Source organism: Pungitius pungitius, chromosome 18 (assembly GCF_949316345.1).
Source record: "Pungitius pungitius chromosome 18, fPunPun2.1, whole genome shotgun sequence".
NCBI classification, from domain to species: domain Eukaryota; kingdom Metazoa; phylum Chordata; class Actinopteri; order Perciformes; family Gasterosteidae; genus Pungitius; species Pungitius pungitius.
The window spans coordinates 3,397,402-3,413,853 of record NC_084917.1 but is presented as its reverse complement, the minus strand read 5'-3'; the positions used below and the strand labels follow the sequence as shown (position 1 = coordinate 3,413,853).

At 44.3% G+C, this 16,452-nt stretch overlaps 4 protein-coding genes across 7 annotated transcripts; 1 reads left to right on the top strand and 3 right to left on the bottom strand.

The window, feature by feature from the left end:
• Window positions 1–4: 4 nt before the first annotated feature.
• Window positions 5–2,017, top strand: st6galnac6 (ST6 (alpha-N-acetyl-neuraminyl-2,3-beta-galactosyl-1,3)-N-acetylgalactosaminide alpha-2,6-sialyltransferase 6; the record flags this gene model as incomplete). The annotated part of the gene is given in 4 exon segments (XM_062559015.1): window positions 5–53; window positions 56–350; window positions 432–539; window positions 631–2,017. Coding segments are annotated over 4 exon segments (645 nt in total), but the record flags the coding sequence as incomplete, so codon positions are not given.
• A 215-nt stretch (window positions 2,018–2,232) lies between these two features.
• Window positions 2,233–5,838, bottom strand: spout1 (SPOUT domain containing methyltransferase 1). The gene is made up of 12 exons (XM_037484229.2): window positions 5,715–5,838; window positions 5,592–5,631; window positions 5,151–5,264; window positions 4,902–5,061; window positions 4,727–4,816; window positions 4,605–4,654; window positions 4,259–4,389; window positions 3,860–3,932; window positions 3,643–3,741; window positions 3,397–3,499; window positions 2,670–2,817; window positions 2,233–2,564 (listed from the first exon to the last, which is right to left on the bottom strand). Exons 1-12 carry the CDS (start codon window positions 5,760–5,762, stop codon window positions 2,475–2,477), a joined length of 1,146 nt encoding a protein of 381 aa, XP_037340126.2. The 5' UTR covers window positions 5,763–5,838; the 3' UTR covers window positions 2,233–2,474.
• A 319-nt stretch (window positions 5,839–6,157) lies between these two features.
• kyat1 (kynurenine aminotransferase 1) lies at window positions 6,158–9,784 on the bottom strand. 3 transcript variants are annotated; one of them, XM_037484226.2, is made up of 13 exons: window positions 9,550–9,784; window positions 9,410–9,468; window positions 8,894–9,041; window positions 8,650–8,799; window positions 8,313–8,399; window positions 8,101–8,226; window positions 7,870–7,990; window positions 7,700–7,776; window positions 7,521–7,610; window positions 7,210–7,396; window positions 7,046–7,122; window positions 6,868–6,954; window positions 6,158–6,783 (listed from the first exon to the last, which is right to left on the bottom strand). In XM_037484226.2, exons 2-13 carry the CDS (start codon window positions 9,460–9,462, stop codon window positions 6,724–6,726), a joined length of 1,263 nt encoding a protein of 420 aa, XP_037340123.2. In that variant the 5' UTR covers window positions 9,463–9,468; window positions 9,550–9,784; the 3' UTR covers window positions 6,158–6,723. The 3 variants fall into 3 exon arrangements, with proteins under 3 accessions (XP_037340123.2, XP_037340124.2, XP_037340122.2); XM_037484227.2 differs by having other exon boundaries at window positions 9,698–9,768; XM_037484225.2 differs by having other exon boundaries at window positions 9,410–9,784.
• A 2,005-nt stretch (window positions 9,785–11,789) lies between these two features.
• LOC119226603 (torsin-1A) lies at window positions 11,790–14,950 on the bottom strand. 2 transcript variants are annotated; one of them, XM_037484730.2, is made up of 5 exons: window positions 14,618–14,950; window positions 13,072–13,337; window positions 12,803–12,978; window positions 12,253–12,380; window positions 11,790–12,118 (listed from the first exon to the last, which is right to left on the bottom strand). In XM_037484730.2, the coding sequence occupies exons 1-5, from the start codon at window positions 14,814–14,816 to the stop codon at window positions 11,874–11,876; spliced, it is 1,014 nt and encodes a 337-aa protein (XP_037340627.2). In that variant the 5' UTR covers window positions 14,817–14,950; the 3' UTR covers window positions 11,790–11,873. The 2 variants fall into 2 exon arrangements, with proteins under 2 accessions (XP_037340627.2, XP_037340628.2); XM_037484731.2 differs by lacking the exon at window positions 14,618–14,950 and adding an exon at window positions 13,957–14,266.
• Between the last annotated feature and the right edge of the window lie 1,502 nt (window positions 14,951–16,452).

Sequence of the window (16,452 nt, the reverse complement as noted above, 5' to 3'; positions counted from 1 at the left end):
GCGGGGGAAGAGATCGACCCGCGCCGACTGCGTGATCCGCATGAACGACGCGCCCACGCCTGGGCCTACGAGGCCGACGTCGGCAACCAGACCTCCCTGAGGGTGGTGGCCCACTCCAGCGTGTTCAGGGTGGTGCGCAGGCCCGGCGAGTTCCTGCAGAGGCCCGACAGCAACCCCGTGATCATCTTCTGGGGGCCCCCCAGCAAGATGGGGAAGGAGGCCAAAGGGACGCTGTACAGGCTGATCCAGAGGGTCAGCGTGGCCTACAGCAACGTGTCTTGTTTCAGCATCACGGCCAGCAAGATGCGCCGGTTCGACAGCCTGTTCCACAAGGAGACCGGGCGAGATAGGTGAGGAGAGAGAGAGAGACGGGTTTTCTTTGGGTAAAAGTTTCCCCAACTTTTTTTTTTTTTTTCCTCTTCTCTGCCCAGACAAAAATCCCACTCGTGGTTGAGCACGGGCTGGTTCACCATGGTCATCGCCATCGAGATATGTGACAACATCAAGGTGTATGGGATGGTTCCGCCGTATCACTGCGGGTGAGTAATGGGGGGGGGGGGGGCGGTGACAATCGCCAGAAGCACCTCAGTCGAACCCGTTGTCACAGACACTGACTCGCCATTTACCCAGGAGATCCAAACCTGGATCCAAGAAGATGCCGTACCACTACTACAAGCCCAGGGGGCCCGACGAGTGCGTGACGTACCTGCAGAACGAGAGCAGCCGCCGAGGGAACCACCACCGCTTCATCACCGAGAAGCAAGTGTTTGCGCGCTGGGCCAAGCAGTACAACATCACCTTCGCTCACCCCAAATGGTTCTAGACGGACGTGGATTACCGGGGGGGGGGGGGGGGGGGGGGAGAGAGAGGGAGAGAGAGAGAGAGAGATCAGGGATCCTTCGAAAAGCCACGTGATGAATAGCATGAAAAGGGTTTTGGACAAAACCAGGATTGGACCAATGGACTGAGAGGAGTGCTCCTGTTCGGAGAAGCATTAGTTTATTGTGAATATTCCACATGGACGTGTGGTGGTCACCAGTCAGGTGTTTTTCATATATAGGAGAGAAAATGTACTTTTTACATGTTTATAGTATTTTTGTGAATATAAATTGAAAACGCTAAATTGAAAATCTACGTGAAAGGGGGAATTAGATCAGCAGCAGTTTCTTTGGTTACAACTAAGTGGCTTTATTAGCTAGAGAATATTCTCTAGGGAAATATCAGTCTACATGTGCATTGTGTGAGCAGTACAGCTGGGAACAGATGCCAGACTCGTACCTACTTAATATAAACATACATTTAGATTTTTAAACAACTGAACCGTGTAGAATTTGGCAGAAAGAGGATTTAGATCCATTTGATGAAGCTGCCAGCTTGCTATACTTGGTGCTACGGAAAGCCCCTGTTGACTCAACAGTAAGCAGTATTCTTCTCAGTAACAATTTACCAATTCAGATTAATGAAACGATGTGTCATTATTCTAGAGATATTATACAGACTTCAAATCTTTTAAGTGGTTACGACCTCAATTTCTATCTGAACTGGATGTTGATTTTTATTTGTGTCGTGAGTATTAGACTCAACATTTTTAAACGAATGCTTAAATGATTTTATTTTTTTACCTCAGTGGCGTTTCAGTTGCATGCAGCTTCAGTTTAAATAGTCCACAGAGTGCGTCATGGTCGTCTCATGTATCAGTATGTTGCTCTTAGGAATGCACAATTCAATTCAAAGTTAAATTGTTATATTAAAACTTGACCAAGAGAAGGTGGAAAACTGATTAACTGTCGTCAGAATATTCCTCTTTAAGGAGATGCCGTTATCACATCTTGACCTGTTACATTCAATAACAACAACCATCGGTCAATAATAAACTTGTCTGTCTGATTTATAATCAATGAGGCAAGAAAAAGATTCAAAAATAGGAACAAAACACACGCAAACTACGGGATCCAAAATGTCATCACTTCTAGAAAACAGCTTGAAGAGAAATGTAATAATTTAATGGAGGCATTAATTAATGCACCACAGCTGTATCAGACTTTCTCCTCATTGAACTTTTACCTGGATGGAAAACACAGAGCGACACTATGCACAAAAACAACAATCCACAACCTGGAATTCACTCATTTTGTCTGGATGAGAGAGTACAAATTACCAATATAGAAAGTATTCAGTAAAAATGTGTCCATGTGGTGCAACGCCTTTGACAAACACAACACGAGTCAGGGCGAGCCTGTGAATAGTTCTTGTATTTAAATATATACAATTTGTTGATTCAGTCAAAAACAGACGTACAAAACGAAGACTATACAACGGCAAACAGAGAAATGACTTCACACAATGCAGGGGTTGGGATGTTTGTAATAACAGCTGTTTCAGCGGTACGCAATGCGACAAAAGTCTAATTATGGAAAATGAACAACGTCATGGAGAATGCGAGATGATCAAGCGTCCTGCGGGTGTGTCTTTGATCACTGATTGGTTGATGCGCCATTTGAAACATCTAGAAATGCGTCATCGATCTTCCGTCTGAGCCCCGCCATGGAAACCAAGATGGCCTCCTGGTGAAAAATTGGACAAAAAAGATTCCCAAATTAACAAACCGTTGCCAAATGTTTGCTATGGGCTTGTACAAAGAGCAAAAATAACCTGTAACCGACCCTCACCTCTGTGCGAATGGTCCTGCTGCCCTGCCCAGGGCACGTGTTGAGGTAAAGGTCAAATAAAACACTGGGGTCATTCACTTCCAGGTTTTGGTCCGTGTCTACACTGGCTTCCAGGCCCTGAAGACCTCCGAAGACCACCAATAGATGCCTAGGAAGTGGGAAATGTGAGTTCACATGAATGAAATCACATCACTGACAACAAGAGTGGAGCTTTGGTGTTAAATGGTAGTACGAGTGATGCTAACATATTTAGCAGCTTTAATGTTTATCAAGTTTATCTGTCCATCTTAGACGTGTTAGGATGCAAACATTTGCTTATTAACACTAAACTCAAAGTAAAGACAACAATACTTAGTGAGCATTAGGACTCTTAAAAAGACATTTTCTGGATGGATTTAACTTTTATGTCCCCGTAATAAACACTTGTGAGATCTGGCAACTAACGTTCATACACAATGCTAAATATCTATTGTCAGAAGAATAATCTAAATACATAGTTACCGGCCTCTTTCTTTTATATAAAGTGCCTTTATTACTTCTACGGTTGATGAGAATGCCATTAGTTGGAAGAGCATGTGATGGGAAACCAAAATACTTGACAAAATATGAATCTGATGTTTAGATGTTTGGGCCAAATAGACCAGCACACCGCCACCATTAGCTCGCAGGGCGACTAAAAAGGGCCTCGAGAGACGCTCTATGCCCGTCCCCTTGGCTCTGAACACACCTGAACGGGGACAGGGTCGCTTGGTCCACGTTGCTGCCCCTCTCCGACGTGCCAATGGTCAGATCGTATCCTTCTTTGTGTGGACTCTCGGTGAAAACGGCACCTGGACGAAAAACAAAAACCGACAGCGGTGAGGAGAAACGCGGTGGCGAGCCTCGTTCCGGGTGGGAGGACGACGCAAGAGATGTCGCATGTGCGTCCCCGAGCACATGTCTGAGAAGCATCGCGAGGGGACGGGAGACTCACTGAGACAGGATGCCAGGCGGACGCTGTAACCCCAGTAAACGCCTCCTTCGGTCCGGGGCAGTTGAGGAGGCACCACGGCTCCTTTACACAATTTGCTCTCTGAGGAACGAGCAGAGACAGACGGACACGTTCGCTGAACTGATGTGCAGGATCTGGAGCGCAATGAGGACTTCTCTTAAAAGAAAAGAGATGGAATGATCTAAAGAGGGTAAATTACCTTGATTTTGTGTCTTGTTGAGCTTCACTGTGACACGAAGTCCAGACTGCAGCTGTTTATCAATTCGAACGTCCTTTTGGAGCAGATGGATAACGTTAAGAAAACGATCAGCAACCATTTTATTGAGTGTTTGTTTGGCAAAAAGCATCGTACAATAGACAGCCGAGTAGGTTCGCTATTAGGACTGAAAAATCACATTTGAAGGAATCACCTTGGTTATTGGAAACTGTAATAGTAATATTTCCCTATTTTATGACCAATTCATCTGGAGAACACCTGATGGATTATTAATCAGTTGCAGCCCTGAACTCTCTTCATCCGTAGTAAATCCATCACGATCGATCGCGGTGTGCACATCAGATGATGAAAACGGCCCCTCTCAAAACATGCTTTTCACACCTTTCTCATTCCACAGTTGACCAGTGACCCCTTTCCTGGTTTGAGCGGCCTGTCGAGGACGATTCCTTCCCGGTAGTCCGATTCATCGTCGATCCTCATGTGGTGGGGGCTGTCTAAAGGGTTGAGCAAACCTGGAAGAAGACCAACCACATCCTTTAAATCGCTGTTCATAGCTGGTATTAAAATACAACTACATTTAATAGAATTCAGTTAACTTCTGATCTACATGTGGCTCTTTTAAAAGAGTTTACAGAGTGCTTGGACAGACAAAGCAACACAAGCGAAATACAACAACAGCATGACAACAGAAAACCCAACGGGGAGGTAATAAAAAAATGCAGCCAACCTGCATACTGCAAGTCCTGATGTTTTGGGAAAAACCACTTGCGCAGATACCTGTGGGAGAAGAAACGCTGCGATCAGTCTCATAAAATGGGCTGGCACTGGCGATCTGATTGCGATGCTTACTGAGGACATTCCAGGTACTGAAGTATTCTGGCGAGCTGAATACAAGCATGTCCTTTCTTCCCGACGCCTTTAAACTCCCCTTCAACACTCCTGTGGGACACGGAGGAAATGTTCTCTAGCAGCTTTCCAGTGGCTTGAGGGAGAGTGAGTCGAATCTTTAAAACAGTTAATTTACTTGACATCTTCCCCGTATTCGTCAAACACGATGATCTCGTCGACGCAGAACACCACGCAGGCTCGGGCGATCTGCCCGGCCAGGTACGTACGAAGCTCCGTGGACTGAGCGTTGTCCAGGACCGAACCCGGCAGGGCCACGCTCACCGTGTAGGCCCGACCTGAGAGAGACAGGGGAGACACATCCTACAGGTCACACACACTCACACACAGATATCATGACAATGCCTGAAAAGATGCAAAGGGTCACCTCTGGTGCGTTGGCTTTGATGGTGCTGCTCTCTCTCCGCAGACTCCTTCCGTTGCTGCTTGTCCAACTGTTTGATCAGCTTGGCCTCTTTCGTTTGCTTCTTGGTCTCTTTGACTGAAATCATGAGATGTGGGCAGAGTGGAACATCTGGCTTTAATGGTCTGTGGCAGTAGGCCCGAGTTTATCAGCAGTTCAATTAAAGCATGAACTTTTACTTACACTTGCCTGACAACAACAAAACCACACACACACTCACACACAGCAAAGCAAAACGTTTCATCTCAAGGATATAACAGCTGAAACGTTCATTAGTTAATTACATTTTTAACACTCTAAAACGAACAAAAGTGTTCGCAAATGAGCAACCCGATTTAACTTGTTATTACTAGCTGGAGCTAACAGCTAGCTAGCTAGCTAGCTAACGATCGTTTGTTTACTCACTCTCTGTTTTCCTTTTCTTCCAATTCACCCGCTCTGCTCCCTGTTGAAATCAACAAACACGTTATAGGTGATGTAAAGTAAAGTACGATATGTAATTAATGTAAAACAATGGTGTCGAACTACCTGAGAGGGCGCAGCTTGGGGTCTTTTCGCTGAAACGTCGGTAGACATTTTTACACGGACCAACACGTGAGATGCATTTACTTCCGGGTGACAGTTGGCGTTTCAGAATAAGAGTCACCTGGTTTCCAGGTTGGTGCTGACTTTACTGCCTGGAACATAATGACGGTTCTTCAATTAGAACAGCTGTGATTGTGTATCACACAACCGGGACGAGACCAAGGTATTGGCCTTGAAATGGTATTTGAACTGTAATAAATGATTATATATATATATATATATATATACACACACTGTATATATATATATATATATATAAAATAATGGTCAGATGGTCAGAAATATCCATATAGATTGAAATTCCTTTGTGCAGTAGAAATACTGTGAGGCTACAGGGGAAATTGAAATCTAACGTCATAGTAGTCATTGATACATACACAACTAAACACGGGTTTTGATTTATTTAGTTACCATGTAGCAATAAAAAAAACATCTGTACATTTCATCTCACAATAAATGATTCTAACCTCGGAGTAGATCCTACTACACCGTCAGTACAACACCGACCACATGAACCAGTTGAATACGCCGAGCTCTAGAACATATCATAATCAAAGTAGACAGAGTCAAACTCCTCTACAATAACTCTTAACAAAGTAGTAGAAGTTCTAAATTCCATTGGGTCTATGTTTATGGTTTATATGGAAAACCAAATATTGAGGGAGCTTCTGAAGCTACGACGGAGAAGATCAACTCTAAAAACAGCAAGAATTCATTAAAAAACCTGATTACAATTTTCTACTTGATATTATTGCACAGGAAGATTCACAGTTTTTCCCGCAAAGTGGTTCACTACTTGGACAGCATCGTCTTTACGTACTAAACAGAGCCACCAAGACTCAGAGAAACACTAAATATGGCTCATTTCCACTGGGGTGGAAACCTAAGACGGCTTCAGAAGCCCGGGGACACCTGGATGGACGGCCAAGGGGCTTCTTGTGTGGGGACGGTTTTACTCCGTCTGCCTCCACTTTCTCAAGATGTCCTCTGCTGCATTCAGGGTGGCGTCCTCCTGTGAGACACAAAGACAGCGAGTGCGAGTCAAAGGGCGCGGCCCGAAGAAGGCTGAGATCTAAGTTGATTACGCCGAATTCACCTTGATGAAACAGAACCGGATGTATTTGTCAAAGTCCTTGCTGTGCTCCGGGCTGTAGAACGCAGAGACGGGGATTGTCGCTAAACCCTGATGCGGGGGGGAATAAAATGATGCAGTGAGAAGAAAGAGCGATCATGCACCCAAAACGCAAAGAATTCATTTAGTTATTAATAACCACCTTCTCCTTCGTTAGCCACTTAACAAATCTGAAGTCAGCGGGTTCATCCACAGCGCTCTCGTCACCCGAGGCCACCTCTGTCAAAACAGCAAACAGGACTTAGGGAACGCCAATGAAACAATGAACCCGGGAATACGGTTTTGAAGTGTTTGCTGGTCACTCACTGACGGACGAGATGTCAGTGATCATGAAGTAGCCTCCCTCTGGCATGACGGGCTTCAGACCCACACTCTCCAGACACGAGGCCAGCTTCTCCCGCTTGTGGTGCAACATGGCGGGCAGCTGCTGGAAGTAGCTCTCCGGAGACCCGAACAGCTCGTATTCTCTCTCGAAACCACGGGCTACGGCCTCCTGGCGAGGGGGTGGGGGGGCGAAGGGGAGGAGGAGCGACAGGACATTTACGTTACAGAGGGGTCGCGAAGAGCGGACGAAACGGAGGCTGCTCCTAAGAGGGAGTTTTTTTTTATGCGTGTACCTGCGCGGCCGTGGCACAGTGGTAAACACAGTTCTGATGGACGACTTTCAGGTGTTGAATGATATTCCCACAGCTGATGACCCAGCCCACCTGGAAAAGGAAAGAAAGCCATCGCCACGATTTGTGGGTTAGACGGAAACGCGACTCGAACACACCATCTATGCGCACGCGCATGCTACCTTCCAGCCGGTAGCACTGAAGGTCTTCCCGGCGCTGCCGACGGTGATGGTTCGCTCCCACATCCCGGGAAGGCCGGCTGTCGACACGCAGGTAACGCAATGAACATAATGCGGCGTGGCGCTTTTTAGTGCGCTCTGTTGAAACTCTGTTGAGCCGCGCGGGATCTCACCCATCTTCACGTGCTTGTTCCCGTCGTAAGTCAGCCACTCGTACACCTCGTCGCTGATGCACAGCACGTCGTGTTTGATGCACAGGTCCGCGATCGTTTGGAGCTCCTCGGCCTTGTAGACCTGCGAAGGGCGTAAATGCGTGACAGGTGGTTTTCATACCAGGACGCGTTTTATTCAGGAGGATAAAAAAAAGAAAAAAAAAAGAGACAGCACTGGGGTAAACGTCTCACTTTGCCCAGTGGGTTGTTGGGAGTGTTGATAACGATGGCTTTTGTGCGCGGAGTGAATTTAGAGGTCAGCTCCTCAGCAGAGAGAACCCAGTCTGCACTCGACAGGACGGCGCTTCCCTCAGCTTTCTGGAAATCACTCAAAGAAAAATAATCAAGTAAAGTTGAAGGGACGCGTACACAAAAGGTGACATTTTTCAAAAGATGGCACCCACCGGCCTGAGGGGAATATAAACTGGCGTTCCCCCGGCCATCTTCACCATCGGCTGATAGCAGTCAAAGAACGGTTCAACGATGATGACCTGAAAGAGAAACGCATTCGTTTTTTTAAAGCATTACTTTACACGATGATCGGATTTCTAATCTTAACTGTTGGCAGAGAGGTCAAGAACTAAGGTACGGTGAACATTTGGGTTATTTGCACTATTCAACCTGTTTTCCAGAATAAAAACACACCTACAAAAAGTATTTCCAACCTACCTACGTGTTTAAAGTGTTTTTTATCGCTGCCCCGTACAACATTTTGACTTAAATTGGGTTTATTTTTCGTACCTCGTCCCCTTCATCAATCAGAGCTTGAAACGTGCAGAAGAGAGCCTGATAAGCTCCCACTGTGACCAGCACGTCTTCCAGTGGATCGGTCTCATGTCCCACCATCTTACCGAAGAACTTAGCCAGGATGTTGACAAGAGGAGGATGTCCCTGAGGGGAAATATGACTCGTAAGCAGAAGCGGAATCCACACACTGACGTTGTGACGTTCACGGGAAGATAAAAGTTTGTGTATTTCCACTTACAAAAGCTCGGGTATACTGGTGCATTTGGTGTCCTCCGCTCACAGCTTTACAAAAAGCCTCCTGGACAAATTTCGGGGGGGAGAAGTCGGGGAATCCCTGTCCAAGATTCACCGCGTTGTAGTCCGCTGCCAGTTGTGTGAATTCAAGCCTGTTGGTGGAAAACATGACGGCATAAAATAAATAAATAAAAACAACATTATGTTCTCCGCCTTGTACCCCTGCAACAAATTAGCGAGCAATTATGTACACACGAGTAATAATCTACGTACATAAACATAAATATTACATAAATATTAGAATCAACCAAATGTCACCTGAAATGATTCTCAAATAATTTCCTTGCAGTGATTCAATAGAAACTATGTCTTTTGATAAAAAAATTTAATCAAAAAGGTATTGTAAATTTACCAAATAATTTACATTTTGCAAGAGAAGAAGAAATAAGAACTGACCACAGACTGTTTATACAAGCTCAGCGGATATTTGCGGTATCAAAAGTCAAATATTATCACTCACCAGACGTTCTTACAGACACTGACGGTTCTGCGGGCCTGAAGTTGTCGCGACATGATTCTCTGGAGTAAAAGCTCGTGGGTGAGAACTCTGCGTGTCGCTGTTTTTTTGTGTGTCAATTCACTAAAGCTGTTTCAACTCACGTTGTGTTTATTTTGCAAAACCAGAGGAATGACACGACTAGCGTTCAGACTCCTGATTATTCGCTTTGTCCATTAAATATTCGATACGCTAGAAATGTTTGCACGCGAGTCGCTTCACTTCGTGGCTTTTCATTTTTAAGGTAAGTACCTTACAAGAGGGACAAAGTTCACTCTTCTTGACGCGTCCCCCGTCAAGCAGCTCCTTACGTTGTTATTTCTACTTCCGGTGTGGGCGGAGCGAGACGTGAGCTCCTAGTTACCCGGATGTACCTCTGAGAGAGCGCTTCATACTGAGTCAAAGCAGCGCTTTCTTTTTTACTAAATGTTTAAAATTATTCTTTTGCGAAATATTGATAAATAGTGGGATGGTGGTGGAAAAAACACCATTTGCTATGAAACAAATGTATTGTAAATCAACTGCCAGGTTTTAATCTCCTCTCCTTCCTGAAGATAGCCATGTGACAATTTGGAATAATATTAATATAACCAGCTAATGGTAATAGGAAAACACAAGTTGTGTACTCTTGCATATCTATCGACATAGCTTGCATATGTAAATATGTTGTATTATAGCATTGTCGTAATCAAGAGGCAGCACTACAGGGTCTCTTGTTATTTTGCTAATATCTGTGGCAATGGATAAAAATACAAAGAGTGTGTGTGTGACAAACTTTGATCAAGTCTTTGCACTTTGGAAATAGTACTTCATCAGCTTATGTCCTCGGCTCATTCGCCCAAAGCTGTTTTGCAGCACTCTCTGCAATTCCCTCATAGTTGTTCAATAGTCTCTGCAAACATTTTCAAAGTCGTTTAACCACAGAATGACGGTGAGCGGTGAGCAACGGTGTCGGTTTGGTCTGCCTCTGCACCCTCCTGGCTTATGGAACAGATGGAACTAATACAGTTCACTGTGCAAACTGCAACTGTTCCAATTTGACTCTTCGGAGCAAAGGGAGTCGACACCGGTTTAGCAGAAGTTCGATGCGGCATAAGTTCAGTGATGTCACAGGAGCAGCGTTAATGTGTTTTAATATGTCGCGAAGCAGAACAGGAGTCATGTGACAGGGGTTCAGTGATCGCTTTTCCTCTACAAGCACCAGGGGCTCTTCGGGTTAATAAAGTGGAACTTGAATTACGGGGTGCAAACTTTTCTCAGTAGCTCAGCAAGGTGCAGTTTCTTTTGATTGTCCATGACCTTTGGCTCGAAAGCATGTTTTGGTTTGTTTTCCATCCACAATAACAATGTTCTAGAAGCAGCTGTACAGCATAAAAACACCTTTTTATTTTGTGTTTTTTTAAAGCCCGTCAGATCTGAGAAAAACATTTCCCTACACCGTCCCCTTATTTTCGAACAAAATATACGTGCTTTACAAAAGCTTGAATCAAGCGTCCCCCTTTTTGACACAGAACCAAGGTCCAACCCGCCAATTCTGCCACATACCGCCTAATAATAAAATCCTCATCAGTTTTTGGGTAACACACTACATCTTTGGCCACCTGGTCTGCCACGTTTCGGTCGGGTGGAACTCCTCTGGCTTTCATCTCGGCCATGACGCACTAAAGGACGTGTCGGAACTCCGGAGGCAGAAAGGGGACGAAAAAGTCCACCAGAATTGTTCAATGGCAGCTAGTCACCAGTGTAAATACAACCATATCCATAAGGAGAAATTACATTTGGAAATATTTCACTGTGGACATAAACAGCAATTACAGTGTACATTAATCATGTATAATAAAAAAAAATGGTAATTACATGAATGAAATTAGATGTTAAAAGTGTGTGCGACCGCTGTGTAGAAATCAAATCCTGCTGATGTTTATTTCAATATGATACAAAACATTGAATAGTGACATGAATGCCAACGTTGAAAAATTACAGTTTGTGAAGTTAAAAAATAATTAAGGCAGGTTTGTTAATCCCTATAGATGGAGTTAAACATTAAAAAAAAAAATGCACCACAGCAACATGCCGTAGTTGAGCAGCTCAGGATAGTAAAAACACCACTGAGACTCAAACTGTGGCGCCGCAATAGAACCCCTTCAACACCTACAAAGGAAAGCAGTCCAGTCTTATAATTATTTAATTCAGCGGGTGCTGCTCATCTGCGTTCAGTGTTAACCATGTGCAGAATCTGAGAAGGCCAGATGAAATCCTCCACCGGGTCACAAGGTCAAACGGAGAAACCGCCTCAGAGTTCAGTCAGGCTGACTTCCTCTCTGCAGTCACTTGGCTGAGAGCGTTTTTCCTTCTTTCTTTCTTTTTTTTTTTTTGTTGTTTAAAAGTGCACAATTTGATCGAATGCGGCGTCCATCGGATGCCGACATTATGTGTAGTAGTCCAACTTGCTGGATATCGTCTTGCATCCTTTGACCGAGAACACTCGCTCAGTTTTTGGGAAATACACTACATCTTTGGCCACCTGGTGCGCCACGTTCTGGTCGGGCCGAACTCCTCTGGCTTTCATCTCGGCCATGGCGCACTCGACGACGTGCCGGTACTCCAGCGGCAGAAAGGGGACGAAAAAGTCCACCAGGTTCTTGTCGATCAAACTCGTATGCCACAAACCACCTGTAGGAAGAGATTAACAGATACTTTGGTCGAACAGGAGTCAATATGTGTTTCTTTTATCAATTTTATAGTTTCTGACGGAAGACACCAAATAATCCAGCAAAGAAAGACGTCTTTGTTTATCTTAGACTTACTTTTCTTGTTGTTGAACACTGATACAGAGAGCACGGTTTCCAGATCTTTTAGCTCGAGCTCATCTCGATCTCGTCCTGCTTTCCAGAAATCTAACGCGGCCTGTATGATGCCATCCCCTCCAGCATTGCTAGGAAGAACAGAACATTACAACTTACTTATGATTGAAGCAGTAAATGATGGTAGTTCTCTGTTGTCAGAGAGTAAAGAAACATTGAAAGTTTTACAGAGAAATATCTATTTTAGTCACTGCTCTGTTGAGGTTTTAGATAATAGAAATGCTTTAAGGCCCAAAACACTAAACTGTAACCATGTTAAATACTGGTGCAACACGTTTCTACATTGAACACTCAACAGATGTTTTTCCTTAGTTAAAAAAAACTGGGAAGATAACTAAACATCTCCTTAATAGGTGAACATAAAACCACACCTGTTGACAATCATTTAATATCATTAATTTTAGCATATTCATGTATATATAGTTTGCTGTTTAACCAAATAAACCTTTTTCATGTCTTGTAAGGTATACACAAAAATGTTAGTCTGGAATACCTGAGGAAGATGAAGATGGCTTTCCGATAAGAAACTCCATCCAGCTTTTCGTAGTAGTCAAGGTACGGTTTTATGCTGTCAATCAAGCCAGGTTGCATCTTGTCCATCTCATCAAAGATGAACATGGAGCGTCCACAGTTGGTGACGTTGACTTTGATCCACTGCTGGAGCTGAGACTGAGGACAAACAGTAGCATGTTCATATGAAAAGGCCAAACACAAGAAGGTCAGTGTGTTTTTAACCTAAAGTAACTGAATTCATCATCTTACCTTGTAGGTATCAAAATGACTCAAATGTGGGAAGTGGAGTTCAGATGTAAAAATATGAACAAAGCTGCTGTCCATTCCCTCTTTGTAAATGTTATCAGCAATCAGCTGACTAACAAAGTTCTTCCCGGTGCCGGTCCATCCGTGCAGAGAGAGCACCAGGGGCTTCTTGGGGTTGTCGTTGTTCATGAATCCGGTCACAGCTTTCAGGATGATGCGTGACGCGATGTGCTGTCCGAACAGTTTGCTTTCCAGGTCGACCTGGAGGCCTGGAGAGGACACAGCAACAAGTCAACATGGTTCATGGCTGCAAACACCTTTCTCAGCATCTCCACCAGGTGACTGTGCAGCTGAAGTGGACAATCAAACCCAATATATGTCAAAGGGCTTTGCAGGTGACTGATAAGTCCATAAAATGGAGGAAAAAAACTGTTGGAGACATGCACAAGTGGGGATTTATTATTTAATTTTTTGAGACATAATAATTTATTGATGATAATAATTATCGTAAATAAGTCAGAGAGCATATTTTTTTAATTTAAGCCATAAGTTCCGCACAGTAATGAACTCCTCCAACGGACGGAAATGGCCTTCATTTCAAACGGAAGCGTCGGCCTACTTGAGCAATAAAAGCCTGCTTCTGCCTGAAAGTCCTCACGTTAAACGGCGGGGCTCACACAACGTCACATGTTATTCAAAAGGAGACGTCAAAAACACGTTACTCATTTCCGTTTGAACGGAGAAAAACACCCGAGTGACACGTTCGCTCCGTCCGGACTTCACTTTGAACGTAAACAATGGACGTCGCAGGTGTGCGTCTCTTTTACCTTTTCGCATTATAACAAAACTCAGCGCGAGAAAAAAAACCTACGAGCTGCACGTTCTCACCTGTTGCGTTGAAGACGATCCATTTCGAATCGCAACTTTCGTGCAAATAGTTGTAGATCGTTCGGCCCAGAGCCGCACCGACCCCCACCACCAATGTCGTCGTGAACGGCTCAAACGTGTGAACCAGCACGCCGGCCGACAGAAAGACATGCAGCAGCAAGTGTAAACGTGCCGCCTTCATCGTGGATATAGGCTAGTGGTCGTGGTTTGATAACACGACCATATTACCGCCGCGGTAACGGTCCACGGTAAACCAGCTAACCGTTAGCCTCTTTCACAACGGGGGAACTTCCTTGTACGTCACAAACACGCGACAAACACGACGAGCTCCGTTCCGGACATTGCAATAACGATATCTATGGCATTAACAAGTGGGGCTTTAAATTGATATTTGATACTATACAAAAGTATTACAATTGGCTGTGTACGAGTTTTACACAATGTGGCTACTTGTATAAGCTACCTTACGAGCAACAGGCGCAGCTGACGTTCAACTGCTCGTTGACAAACAGTTAGTTAAAGCTAACAGTTAACGTTAGTTTAAGCTAACAGTTAACGTTAGTTTAAGCTAACAGTTAACGTTAGTTTAAGCTAACAATAGCCACCAATTGCGCGGCGGTCATGAAAGAAAGCGAATGTGTCATGGATGGAAATGCGTTACCTGTCCTGTTAAAAGAAATCCACTCGGGTCGACAGCACTCGTGGAAATAGTAGAAGATGTTCTGGTAGCTGGCCAAAAAGCCGGTCAGAGCCGCAGCCATGCCAACCGCTATGCTGGTGCTGATGGGCTCGATCGCCTCCGTCGCGCAGGAGCAGACGAGCATCCACAGCAGCAGGACGTGTCTCTTCCTCGGACTCATTTCAACGGAATCCCCGCTTCATCAGGCGAAAAACAGCGACGGCGGTGTGCCCACTAGCGTCTCAAAACTGTTTGCCAAAGCGGGCTGGGTCAACACAGTGCGGGCTGCTGGCGGTGGAGGCGCTGTCGTTGCCATGTACACACGGCGTCGAAGTGACGTCACAGTCCAAAGTTGACGTTCACCTGGGAATAAATGAATGTTGACTATTATTTCACATTTTATGATCATACAAAACCCCAAATTTCACCGTAGCTGGTTTTCTGTCATGTAGAAATTTCATGGGGAACAACAGTGATCTGTTTTTTTAAAAGGGTGCTGTTTATGAAATAATAAAAAATGGGGAAGATTTACTGTTGTAATAAGGTACGGTGTAATAGTGATTTATTTGTTTGATGTTAGGTGTCTATACAATATTGGGGAGTTTTGTTGAAATTATTCTGAATTCAAGGCTGGATTAACTACCACAAGGCTCCAGTACATCCAGGGGCCCCAAACGAGGCATGATGAAGGCCTCAAGGTGCTGATCAGGTAGCAGGTAGACAAGTGGTGGAGGAGCATAAATAAATGCCCTATTTGCTTATTTTCGTACTTTAGCACGTCAATTTAACTTGTCTTCGACAAACCCAGGCCTGCCCAGGTATCTTAGTAACTCAGATACCTTTTTATTTTCATTAAAATGTAGTGCACAAATCACATGGAGAAGATGCAACTTATTACTACTTCATGGTATCTTATTTTCCCCTTTCTGTAACAAAAAAAATGTGATAACGTATTATTAGATCCACACTTGCCAGTAGAGGGCAGTTTCCCACTGCAATGGAGGTTTGTTAACATTCTGAAAGCAATATATGTACCTTTGGATTAGTTCTGAAGGAAGAAGGAGCCAAATGCTTGACAATGACAATGACAGTGGGTTACCAAAGGTTGAGTTTGTGTGCATATTGATGACGTCGTTGATCAATGGCCTCTCATCAGCTCAATCAACTTTACAGCATAGTAAATAGCATGGGGATGGTTTAATTTAAACCTAAAAGCGCTCTAGAGAAACTAAACATGTCGCCCTCTGTCACTGAACCGGAAAGGTTTATAATCCACTCAGAGCAAAGGGGAATATTATGTTGTAGTTTGGACATTCGTAATTCAATACTGGCCAACAATGACTCTTGACCCAGTTTATACATTTGTGAGTTTTTGGGTCCAGAACCGCTGCTGCAGACTATATGCGATATCGGGTTATAAATACCACAATCATGATTTGATTTGATCTATTTGAAATGGCAGACATTATTTTGGCAATAGCAGGTAATTCCTACCTCCCCCCCCCCCGAGTCATGAGCTCATCCTCTCTGGGAGCCTTTTTATTCCATAATCTTGTTTTTACTCTCCAGATCTCCAGTTGATGCATGCTGGTCATAGGTACCAAATGTTGGCTCCAGTAATTGGCCCAGTTTGCAGCCTCCGTAGCCCCTCGGCTCTGCTGGGTTTCGGCCCACTTTGAGGATAACACATGGAGGGTGACACGGGGTAACCAGGAGCAGGTTTGAAGGTAAGCAATGGAAGGATCCAGAGTCAAAATAAGATGTTTATAAAGAGACATCTTATAAGAGACATCTAATTGTTTTGCATTTTTTTTATG